Source organism: Paroedura picta, chromosome 2, assembly GCF_049243985.1.
Source record: "Paroedura picta isolate Pp20150507F chromosome 2, Ppicta_v3.0, whole genome shotgun sequence".
In the NCBI taxonomy this organism is placed as follows: Eukaryota; Metazoa; Chordata; class Lepidosauria; order Squamata; family Gekkonidae; genus Paroedura; species Paroedura picta.
In genome coordinates this window covers 96,871,988-96,884,420 of record NC_135370.1, presented here as the reverse complement: position 1 = coordinate 96,884,420, position 12,433 = coordinate 96,871,988, and the positions used below count along the sequence as shown (strand labels likewise).

Below are 12,433 nucleotides of genomic sequence, written 5' to 3'. Positions count from 1 at the left end.
AGTTCTTTGGAATAAAATGAAAGGACAACAATCTGAAACACAGTTGAAATGGAGCAAATTTTTCTTCTTGACCAGGTATGCAAGTCATCAAGTTAGGAGGCATATTTTACAAGGTGGGAACACCAGTGAGTGTAGCATTGTATACTATATCAGATGCATGCCATGCATTCTCTACCTTTCAGAGTAACTGACTAGAAATTAACAAAAGATCGTTGTTATATTTCCCAGTCCTTTAAAAAAGTCTTATTATACATAAAAAGATTCATTTATGTATGATTACTTTCTGGTTGGTTTCTAGTCCAGAAATGAAATGCATTCCCCGCCTAATTAATTGGCGTGTACTGAAAGTGTGTCCCATTACAATTAATCAAATCCATGTCAGTAGGTGGTGCTGTTGCCTCTCCATTTAATGGGGCTTTCTCCCTTCTTAACTCCAAAATCAATGGTATCAAATGTACCAGTTCTGTGACTTCAGCTCCCTGCCACTAGGCTAGAAATCTCTGGGTTCTGAGCTTGGTCACTCCTTGGCAATAAAAGCACAAGGGCAAAGAAAGTGAACCTTTTCAAACTAGGGACTTGGCAAATAAATGAGAAAAATAACTACAAACAAAAGCAGGTTGCTGGAATGTTCACACTAGGGGCAATTATCCATTTTAACACCACTCTCCAATGTTTTAGGTCGCTCAAGGCATTTTAGTTGTATAACTGCATGAGGCTGCCTTTTGTGAATCACTATACTACCCTTCCCCCAATATAGATTCATTTGTCTTGATACACATATTTCCTATTTTTACCCTACTCAGGTAGACACATTCTTGTCTCAATTAATTTATATTGAACACTAATTCATTTGCTGCTAGCAATCCTAATTCATGAGTCATGGAAGGGCAGTATATCCAAATAAGGAAAAGTGTTTGGAGCACATTTAGAATCTTGTTTTGTTGCTTGCAAAATCTGTAGGTGGGGTGTGTGTATAAATAAGCAGAGATTAGCATGTCTTCTACCACCACTTTGAAACATGTTTCATCTAGGAATCTTTAAATAAAGATGTCTTCTCATAATAAATATTGGGATAATCACTCTATTAAATTGCCCCTGGAAGAATCTGCACATCACTTGGGAACAGTATTAGAAACAGTAGAAATGGGTCAGGGTTTCAAATGATCTGATTTTGTCCATATCATTGTAATCAAATCCCACTGCCATGGGTTTTTGAATAATGATTTCCTGACAAAATATAGAATGGGAGAGAACAGCATAAGTGAACAATATCTAGTCTGGGGACATACTGCAGTATGTACATGAAATAGAAACCAAGTTGTTATCATGAAAAATATTGCAGTGGTAACATGGAAAGTGAAGAAGGAATCATGTAGATAAGGATCCTATAAACCAGTACCTTCAAAACTGCTGTTATAAATGTAACTCACAGCTAACCCTAAACCATTAGAAGTATCATGGAATATACAAACTGTTTACTTCACCACTTCTATACTTTGTTCTTTTTTAAAAGGATCATATAAGTCACTCGTAAGAAGGCTGGGAACTGTGTGTGTGTGTGTAAATAGGCTGTAAAAATAGTTTCTTCTGTTTAATTCATGCCTACTTGGGTGGCTGAAGTTATTCCACATCTGCCTGCAGCAAGTAGCTATCTAGTAGAAATACCTCACCTGACATCATGGTTATTTATAGTTGTGAGACTATCTGAACAACTTCAAGCTCTTCTCTGTTTTGTTCTTTTTATTTAAAAAGTGTTGGGTGTGAATTGTTGGGTATTTCTTGTACATAGCTAATCATAGTTTGTAACACCCAAGTAAGAGGAATGAATCCAGGAAATTGAACACATACACTATGTTAGAAAAATCTGAACAAATAAATTATCTGGCCCCTTAACTTAAAGAGTCCCAGTGGCAGAAATAATTGCAAACTGAAGAGCTGGGGTGGGGGGAGAAAGAATGAGAACAGACATTCCTGCATTTCTTAAATTTCTTGGAACAAATCAGGAGGAAGTGCTTAAGGATAAGAAACCACCAAATAAGGGAGACACACACCAATGATAGGTCTTGGTTGGCAAAATACATTGAAGTATAGCAATGATTAATCCTACCAATAGATGGTGCTCTGGTTACATTAATCTATTCCATTGTGTGCTAATGGGGGGGGGGGGGCTTGTTTTATTTTGGGGTTTTGTGGCTTTAGGAATTTGTGTCCTGCCCACAACAATCCTCTGGGCGTTTAGGTTCAACCTGAACTGTGACCCAGGAAATCCTTCAGCATAAATAACCTTGGAAGCTATCCTGACCATTTTTTGGAACATGTTCTGTCTCTTCATAAATCTCCTTTGTTGTGCAATGTGAAAGCTGTACAGTTGTTTTCCCCTGATTAATTGCAGCAAAAAAACCCCTAACAACAACAACCTTGATGATCGATCCAAGTTCTGACATGTTTCAGCCTCACTTGAAACACTTGTAAGGAGATGAGGCCTTGGAACTGCCTGAGCAATCCTGAATTCCTATACTGTTTTTTTTAATATAGTGTTTACTAGGCTGGATATTGTGGAGGTGTTTTTGGCTCTCAGTCCTGGCCTGATGAAAAGTGACAAATTATCTATAATTATAGCAGCTTTGAACCAGCCAATTATAATGAATGAAATAGTAAGTGTAGCTCCCCCATGTCCCCTTTTGTCTAAAAACAACCAACCAGAATATCTTTATATAGTATTTTATTTTCACATACTGCCCTTAGATAGAACAGTTTGATACATTCTCTATATCTTTCACCAATCTGGAATGCAACAGAGCAGGACAGATAAGAAAGGCAATAAGGCAATCATGGGAAATAGTGGGGCAAAACAAGGGGAAGAAAAGGCTGACATTCATTATTTTAAACAACAAAAGAATACACCAGGGGGAGGAGGAAGTATTTTAAATGCCCTTATGTAAAATATATAATATATAAAAATATCTCTGTAATTTAACAACAAAAGAATACAAGATAAGGAAACAATTATTTAAATACAGATAAATTTATCTCATGCTGACGCATCCACCCAGCCATTCATTCCTCCTCAATGGTGCACACAAACCACACAGCACACACTGATTTCATTGCACTTTGCCTGGCCAGGCCATTCAAGTATAGGGCAGTCCCTACCCAGAGAGGGACTTGCAAGTAGCCAGTTCCCTGCCGTGTGTGGATGGGATTGGGGAGAAAGGGAGGCAGGCAAATGTGGAGTGGGGGGAAAGTCAGTCACCACCTAAGGCCTGTAGGAGAGTGCCTGCAGAGTCCACCTTGCAGTGTTCATGCCACAGTCACAATGTGCCATAACCACATCACCCAGGATTGGGTTTCTTCTTTTCTCCATGCATAGTCCAAGCTGCGTCTCTTGTCCCTGTGGTAGTCTCTAGGCCCCAGTGTGGTGTAATGGTCACAATGTTGCCTAGGACATGGAAGAGCTGGGTTCAAATCCCAATTTGACTTCATGGGATTACCTTTGGCCAGTCACTGCTTCTCAGACTAACCTACCTCACACAGGTGTTGTGAGGATGAATGGGGAACCCTACACCTACACCACCCTGAGCTTCTTGAAGGGCAGAATAAAAATCAGACAGATGAATAGAACCCATTCCAGTTGTGGTGCTTACTTTGGGAAGAGAGGATCCTTGAGCTGCTGCTCTATAAGGCTGCCAGAATATCCAAGATTGAACGCCGCCTGCGGCCATAGCCATGTGGGCTAAGTTTTCTGGGGGGTGCATTTGCATCCTTGTCCTTGTTGTTGAGATGGTAGAGCTGATCTGCCAGCTTTGCCACTGAGCATGTCCCCATCTTGCAGGAGACACGCAAATGCGTATAGAAGACTGAGTTGTGGTCATAGCGCTTCAGGCGGATGTGGCTCTCCTCGCGGCGGCTGCAGGGAAGAAGAGAAGCAATGAGAAACAAAGAACAAGGGCATAGCAGCCACCTGATTGCCAATGCTGTGGAACAGGCAGGCGGAGCACCCCCCCAAGGAATGCAAAGGCAGGTGCAGGCCCAAGGTATGCTCCCCAGAGGCAACAGGAGGTTATTCTGGCTGCACCTAGACACCTCACCCAACTGTCAGCACATCGGATTATCCCTTTCATTTCAAATGGGCCTGAGAATTAGTGCCCCACAAAGAAACCCCTTAGCAACCTGCCCGCCCACTGGCTAGCATCTTCCCACCAAAATCTCTGCCCCAGCTGGTTCAACCAAGTGCCTGCTGCACGTCACAAGCAATAATTACCTGGGCTCGCCTTTCAACTCCCGGACGTGGAGGAGAGAAGGCACGTTCGCATCAGCCTTGGTGAGCATGGCGTCCCGGCTGACTCGGCTTAGCGCCCATCTGGACCTGGAAGAGGCAAGCAAAGAGAAAACAACTGGTGAAAAGAGAGTTCACCAAGCCTGAAGCATCACCTTGAAGGGGCCAGTGGAGGTCGCCCCCTGCCTGAGAAGCAACCTTCGCACTTTGTCCTTGAAGGGGCAGCCTGTCCTCTCCTTGGGACACGTGCTGCTTTAAGCGCACAAGGGAGCAACAAAGCGGCAATTCTCCCGGCACTTGCATCAGGTTGCTGACTGAGAGCGGTCATCTTGCAGGAAGGTGGCGTGGCAATGGCATTTCCACCTTCCTGCCCCTGATCCCACCCGCCTGCCCCAGCACTGAAAAAGGGACTTACTTTCTCTTTAAGTCCGATGCAATGTCCAGTTGGGCAGCCTCCACCCCGAAGAAGGAGACGGAGCCCAGGTAGAACAGAGTGAGGGAAACCAGTTTCATCCTGGTCAGGGAAAGAAGGGGAGCTGTTAGTCTTGCCTTGCCCTCCTTCTGCCACTCAAGCCAGCTGCCCATTCCATTCTTCTGCCCCCATTCCCTCCCCCCCTGCCCCACACAAGGACTTTGTGAGCCCGCTGTTTGCTCAGCTATCCATCACGGGAGGATAAATAAGGTAACTGTCAAGTTGGCGATTTGCTTAGAGGGGTCAAGGTGAACCTCCCCCGCCCCCCTGTCACCGCCAGTGCCCTTGCCTCCAAATGCCTGCATTATCTCGCCTGCTCTTTACTGGCAGCAAATGCCTTGGCAAGGTAGACCAGCTTCCCCTGTGTGTTGCATCCCCACAAACCAACCCGAGCAAAGAAGCCCCCTGCCCCCTCATTGGACTCAGCCCCTCCCAGGCTGCAAGGGGCTCTGGCTCTCCACTTGGAAAGAACTGCCGCGAACACCGCGGAAAGGCGGCCAAAAGAGGAGAGTGGCCAGCCCGTGCTTCCGACTCCACTCCCGCAGCCCCTTGAACCAAGTCCTCCAGTTCGACCCACCAACCCCACCCCACCCCACCGCCACCCCACCGCATGCCGCCACCGAAGGAAAAGCACCTACCTGCAAACGAGATTAATCCACAGCCAGGGGACGGAAATTCTCCAATCACGTAATCCGCAGAACGACAAAAATAGGACAGCTCCTCGGCTCGGAGACCGCCCCGCGAGTGTCGCCGCTGAAATAACTACTGCCTGTCCGGCGCCCCACCTTGCCCTTTTATAGAGCGCGGCGGCGGCGGCGAGAAGTGGGAGGGGGCGTGGCCAGGAGTGACTGACTGCGCGGCGTCTGCCCAGGTCCCCCCGGGCGCGCTGCTCAGGTTTACTCACTCCGGACGCAGAACGTGCGGGGGGGGGGGGTGCGCCAGTAGTCAAGAAAGTTAGCAAATCCTGGCCAACAGAACTCCTCGTATTGTTCATTGCACGCGCAGAGATCCTACCATCCTGAGTCATGCTGCTAGTTTCGTTCCACTTGGCAGATTCCCAGCGAGTTGTTCTGGGTCAACCATTCAGTGAACTCGAGTGTGCGTCTTCGGGGATGCGGTCCACATTTTGCCTCAATTCAGTGGCATAACTGTTTTTTGTCCGATCGCCCGAGAATCCCGCTGGATTACACCCAAACCCGATCGAGTTCATTCTGATTCCACAGGTGGCCAGCCGGATGAAGCGCAGGAGGGAGGGTCGGACAGTGGCACTCAGATACAGATCCCCAGAACGTGGATGTTCTATTTCCTATCCGGGGACACAGCCGGTGACAAACCTTTGTCTGGCACTGATAGACCTCGGTGTTCAATGAATTGGGTGTGTTCCTCTCATCTCTTTCCCGATGAGGATTGTCAGTTCAAGCCCACTTCACCGAAAGAGTAGAAGACATGGAAATATACGCCGAAAGGACAGCGGCACGGTTAGTGGCTCAGGGGGGGCTGGGTCCGGGTTCACTCCCAGCGTTTCACTCACGAGGGTGCGAGTTTTCCTTAGTCCCCCGTCTTTGATACGAACTTCAACTTGGACACGTTTCAACCATACACTCTGGAAGGACCTCCTGAAGAGCTCGCCAATACATTCCTGCAGAAAGAAAGAGGGGTGGGGTCGCTTGGGCAAGACCTTTTCTTTCTTGGAAAGGCGTAGCGCTTGCAGCTGGAGGGCCCCCAGCGCTACGAGGGAAAGGAGGCAGCCAGCACCTGCCCGTTTGCCAGCAGGGCATACCCGTGGCACAGGCCGGCCTGCTGAGTCGCGCACCTCCTCCTCCTCCTCGGCGCCTGGGGAATCTTTCTTTCCACCACAAGCGCACGCTCACTCTCACACGTAGCCTGTTGGCTTCGCCCCGCCGCTGGCCCAGACTGAACGAGTCGTGCGCTGCCGAATGCTCGGCGGCCGCTAGAAATGTGAGGCGGCGCGCGCTCACGCACGCACACAGGGAGAGCGAGAGGCGGGCAAGTCCTGCGAGCGCCTTCACAGCGCTGCATGTCAAGGTCGGACCTGAAACTCGATTGAGGGAATCCCCGGGCATTTCACTGAAATCCAAGGCCGAGAAACCGCTTCTCCTGGGAGCCCCACGTCCAGGCGGCACCGCACTCATACTGTGGTTGATCATAAGTTGTGTCCCGCCCGGAGCCGGCAGGGCGGTATAGCAATCGAATCACGAAAGAAACCCGCCAACAGTTGTGTCTTCTTGGTGAGCGTGGAGCCTGGCCGCCCGGGAGAGGCGCGGGGATGACGGCGCGCGCGACAGAGCGTTTGCTTGGGCCGCCACATGAGTCAGCCTTGCCGAGCGATGCCTCCCTCGCCAGCAGCGCTCAGGCAGCGTCTCCTGCATTTGCCCGGGGACAGCCCGCGGGAGAAGCCCAGGCGCCAAGTTCGGCCGCGCCTTCCGTGCTCCAGCATCCCTGCTCGGCAGCCTCCTTTCGCTTTTCCCTTCGCTCTGGCGCTCCCGTCCCGAGGAGCCGGAATTCTGGGCATGCATGACTTTGGCCTCTTGGCGATTCTACTTAGCCCGAGAGAACTATCGGGGTTATAGGTAGGTAGGCAGCTGCGCACCCACCCTCAACCACCGGCTGGTGATCGCTTAAGGAAGAAACGAAGGAGCCCTGGGAGTGCCTTTAGTGAAAAGCGGGCAGCACCCAGGTGAACAGGCCAGACAAAGGAAAAAGCAGGATACAACCAACGCTGAAAGATCCCATCAGTTTAAACGGGAGGATTAAGCAGGTGCTTTAAAACTCTCCAATTGAAATCTAGGGGTGGGTGACTGGACATCTTCAGGCATTCTTTCAGAGCTTGTGAAGAAACCTGGCACAAAACAATTTCCCCTCTCCGATACCCACATACACACTAAGAAGTGAGGAGAGACTGATGATGGCCAAGCTCTTTTGTGATAGGGCAAAGACGCAAGACATGCATGTCTCTCCTAAGTTCATTTATGCACACATACATGAATATAAAGAATATAAAGAAAAATATTTTATTATTTTGGAAAAAATACCTTACTAAATCTCTTGAATTCATTTTCCTTAAGATGCCTTTTACATCAGGATATTTCTTTGTTCTATATTCCAATATACCTACAAATGAAGTTGCTTAACTGTTACATTACTGGTTCATTTAGCCTGGTATATTGTCTGTTCTGGTGAGCTGTAGCTCACCTACCAGGGTTTCTGGTAGGGGTCTTCTACAGCCATCCATTCCAATATTGTTCCCAATGGAAATTATGGGACACAGAGCTGGGGCTGCACTGTGCAAAGAAACTGCTCTTCCACGGAACATATGAGCCTTCGCTGGCCTTTGTGATTTGCCCTCATTTAATATTATTTGGCAGTCATGTATCTTTTATATATCATGGAAAGGCAAGTAAACTTAGGGCCATTGCACACCAGGATCTATGTGGCAAATTGGTGGTGGGACGAAAAAAAGCCATTTTAAATAGTGGAATTCGTTGTTAAGAAAACCTGGCTTTGTAGTGGAATCCAGTTGCATTTCTATCGTTTCCCACAGGTTTTCGGTCTCGGCAAAAATCGCTAGCCAGGAAGCGATATTGCCGAGCTTGTCCCGCCCTGGCCGTCAAGCAGCCAATGGGCGGCCGTTATCATGATCCCAAAAAGCCCCTTTCCCTTTAAGGAAGTTAAAAAAAACACACGTTGCAACGAATCTGCGTTGATTTATTGCAACGGAGAGACCCATCTAGGTAGCAGGTGGTGTTTGAGCTGCCGTTTCATTGTTGCAACGCTCCCCCCGAGTAAAAAAAAAAAATTAACCCCCCCCCGGCATGGGCGCGATTTTCGGCCGAAAATACAGTGAAAAATAAAGGGAAAATAAACCAGCAAACGGGGCTGTGTGTTGTTTCATGCTTGGTGACTTAAAACAGCTCTGCAGCCAGGGAAGCCTAGCTGGGTAAACAAAGGCTTGCTGGTGCGTTGATCTTCGCTCGCTCGGAGAAAAAAAATGGCAATCGCTTCGCTGGAAGATCAGAGGAGAGAGCTAGGGGGAGGGACTTTGCAGAAACCGCAACAATGGTAACGCACAGAACTTTCCCGCTAGTGTTGCAGGTTGGTTGCAAGAGTGTAGCACTTTCCGGAGGGTGAATCCACTTTTTGGGATTTCCCTGAAAGCACTACAACGAAGCGCTTTTTGCGGATCGGTTTCAGGAGTGTTGCAGATTGTCAACGACGTGCATAACAGCAAAACTGTAGCAATTTCAATTTGTAATCATTGTGCTATTTTGGACGAGTGCGGAATGGCCCTTAATTTTCAATTTGACCTTATGATTTATAATTTACCTTCTCATATTCGGGACCAACCACATTGAAAACTATATGTATATCTCTCTTGCTTCCGCCCACCTTAGCTGACTTCAGTCTCATACACTGGGTGCTTCCCATGAATGAAGGCATGGGGGGCCATGGCAAGTTATTATAAGTAGAAATATAAGAAATTTCAGAAGTAAATGTGGGTTTCCTGGAGAGCTCTCAAAATTTGTCAAGAAAGTTACAAGCAACAGGGCTGAATGTTCTTTCTGATTAATGATGTAATATTTCTTTATAAGTCAAAGTTTCAACTTCCAGTAAGAAAAAGCACATTTCTGTAAATTTAGGAAAGTACCTATAAATTTGGTGGCCAAAAGGGGAACTACAGTATCTCTGATTTTCCAAGAAACAATTCTGGAAGTATTCTAGATGGACTGAAGATATGTAATAAATCACTCATAGATATTATTTTCAACACATTGGGCAGTGCCAGTCCTGAACTGAAGTGTTTGCAGATTACAGTAACCACTTTCTCAGTGATTGAAATGAAGAGTAGCCAGTTCATTGTGAAACTGGAATCTAGTGCATAATAATGTATGCAAATAATAGACTTAACAGTTGTCACTAAAGTATTACTTAAAACATTTCTATGCTGCTTTTCCATGCAAATAGAGCCCCCAGGTGGTGAACATCAAAACATTAAAATGTTTCAACATTGAAATTAAATATACATATGCATACACACAATAATTTTATTAAAACATACAGGTTTCAACCTGTGTTTATTTCAGATGGGATGCAAAATAATATTAGCAACCACAGCTTATTTGTTTTACTTTATTCAACGCATACATTTTTATGAAAGTTATTTCACTTGTGAAATATTACTTTAATGCAGAAACAGATCATGTTACTCTGCATTCCAGCCAAGATAAGTTGCTTTTTACTACCTGAAGGAGTCTCCAAATAGCTTATAATAATCTATTCTTCCTTTCCCCACAATAGACACACTATGTGGTAGGTGTGAGGGAACTCTTAGAGGACTGTGACCAGTCAAAGATCACCCAACTGGTTGTATGTAAAGGAGAGGGAATCAAATCTGGTTCTCCAAATTAGAGGCCTCAGCACTTAACCCCCACACCAAGTTTGCTCTAGTTCTGGTGTAAACAGAATGCTGAGCCAAAACATAGCAACCAGGCTATCATTGGGTATGGGTTACAGGTGTCACATCACCCCCCCCCCCCCCCAGTGCTGAAAGAACTGTGCTGGCTGCTCATTTATTTCCAGACACAATTCAAAGCCCTGGTTCTTATCTTTAAAGGCCTAAATGGCTGGGGGCCAGAGTAGGTGAACGAATACTTCCTCCCATATTTTCTAGCCTGCCAATTAAGAATTGCCTCACAAACCCTGGTCGCTGTGGCTTCACCTTCAGAGGTGAGGTAGATGGCAACCAAGACACAAGTTTTCAGCAGAGGCACTTTATTGATGGAAGGCCCTTCCCCTTAGGCTAGTCTGGCACCTACATTGCTTTCTTTTAGGTGGCGACCAAAATGTTTCTCTTCATCCTGGAGTTTAATTATGAGGTTAATCTTTTAATACTGTTTTAAATCTGGAAACTAAGTTGTCAGTGCCAGTTTTTATGGTCTGTGCTTTCATGCTGGGCTGGGTGTTAAATGCTGGATTTTAATATCTTTTTATGTTTCATTTAAATTCTTTTTATTTTATAAACTACATCAGGCAAGTTCCTAGAGCCGTGGGATAAAGCTGTTCTAAATAAATAATAAATCTTGAAATATAATTCATCAGTTCATGAACATTCGGTCTCATAAACATTCAGAGAATATGGCACAGTCTCTCAGCAAAAAAGAAAAGACGTTTTTCTCTTTTGAGAGTCTTATTCATCCAGGCATGCTAAATTCTTATCATCTCATCATCTGGACAACAGCCACATGTTCATCTACTCCTAAATTGAAAGATGAGTGCTACAAAGCCTGGATTGTTAATCAGAAGTCCCAAAGTGTCTTTATATTACTTTAGATGGCAGTAGTTTCACCGCTTTGTCCCTTAGTCATCTACGTCTAAATTAAGATTAGCATTAGGTGCAGTAGTCTGCTGTCCTAAAAACACTATCCTAGGAATTAATAAAATGGGACTTGCTTCTAAGCAGACCTGCTTAGGATTATTCCCTAACACTGCAATACTAAGTAGAATTATACTCTTCTAAGTAAACTGAAAAGTAATAGGCTTTTTAGAGTGGGTGGGGGGAATGCCACTGCAGTGGAAAGGTTTAAGAAGTCTCTTCATGCATATGTTCACCATGCAGCATATGTTCAAATTGTTGCCCAAATCTTATCCCTCAAAAGGAATCGTGGGGAATCAAGAGGCTGGGTAACACAAGATCTTTTCTACCAGATTTTATGGGATCCATTCCCTGGGAGAAACCCTTCTTAAATGAAGGCGACAATTAAGCTTACACTCAAGGGGATTTATTTGGGGAAAATATTGGGGTACACTCAAAACACACACAAGCAAAAACATACGCACTAAGTTTTATAGGGGGAAAGGTTAAGAGACATACTGCACCTGTCTCGGGTCCAACCAGCAAAGACACAGGGTTGATGACATCAGAGGTAGAAAGGATGCCAGATGTGGAGGGATCGACACAACACACACACATTAGGAGTGTGCAAGGCTTGAGATAAAATTTTAAATTCCAGTGACTGCCCACTAGGAGGTATTTGATTGATGACTAGTTGTGGGTTATGGACAAATCTGATAGGGTGGTTGGCATATGAGATCACTAAAGGTATGGAGCAAGCTTATCAAGTGGCACAATACCTTAGCTAGGTGTACTGTGTTGCTAGTATTGTTTAATTAGGAAGGACTCTGGGGAGAATACAATGGGAAACATTTAGGGGTGAGAGATGCTGCTAGGCAGAAATTGCACTGGACAAAAGAGACAAAATAAGTTGCAGTTAATACCTGGGGAAATATACTTTTCCTGTTGATAAATGGTCTTTGGCTGGGAGTGGATGGTTTTCATAATGTGCACATTCAATTGGGCAAGCAGGAAGTAGAGGATAAGGATCTAGTGCAGTTCAGACCAGGTAGAAATCTGGCCTGGCTTTTCTAAGCAAGAGAAAGAAATCTAGTGAAGCCAAAGCAAGATGGAGACCTTGCCTGGCTTCCTAGGTTTGTTGAGGGGCTCTACTGATTCCATAGTCAGTCTCTGCCAGGGTGGTTTCTGCGTGTACCACCATGCCCAGAGTCCAATCATGGGCTTTTGTGCGTGAAGGTGTCTCTCTGACCGTTTATGCACTGGAGGTTTCATGCTGGGCTGCAGGCTGGAGTTTTAGTCGTGGCAGGTTGCCCCA

General features: G+C 45.8%; 1 protein-coding gene across 1 annotated transcript; it reads right to left on the bottom strand.

Moving 5' to 3' along the window:
* Window positions 1-2,705: 2,705 nt before the first annotated feature.
* ADM (adrenomedullin) lies at window positions 2,706-6,704 on the bottom strand. Its single transcript, XM_077321790.1, has 4 exons — window positions 5,387-6,704; window positions 4,692-4,790; window positions 4,262-4,366; window positions 2,706-3,907 (listed from the first exon to the last, which is right to left on the bottom strand). Exons 1-4 carry the CDS (start codon window positions 5,773-5,775, stop codon window positions 3,676-3,678), a joined length of 825 nt encoding a protein of 274 aa, XP_077177905.1. The 5' UTR covers window positions 5,776-6,704; the 3' UTR covers window positions 2,706-3,675.
* Window positions 6,705-12,433: the final 5,729 nt, after the last annotated feature.

Coding starts and splice junctions, on each gene's coding strand:
- ADM (XM_077321790.1), bottom strand. CDS start 5,775: ATGACTCAGGATGGTAGGATCTCTGCGCGTGCAATGAACAATACGAGG. Junction 4,367..4,691: donor GCATCGGACTTAAAGAGAAA/GTAAGTCCCTTT, acceptor TGCCTCTTCCAG/GTCCAGATGGGCGCTAAGCC. Junction 3,908..4,261: donor GAGTTGAAAGGCGAGCCCAG/GTAATTATTGCT, acceptor TCTTCCCTGCAG/CCGCCGCGAGGAGAGCCACA.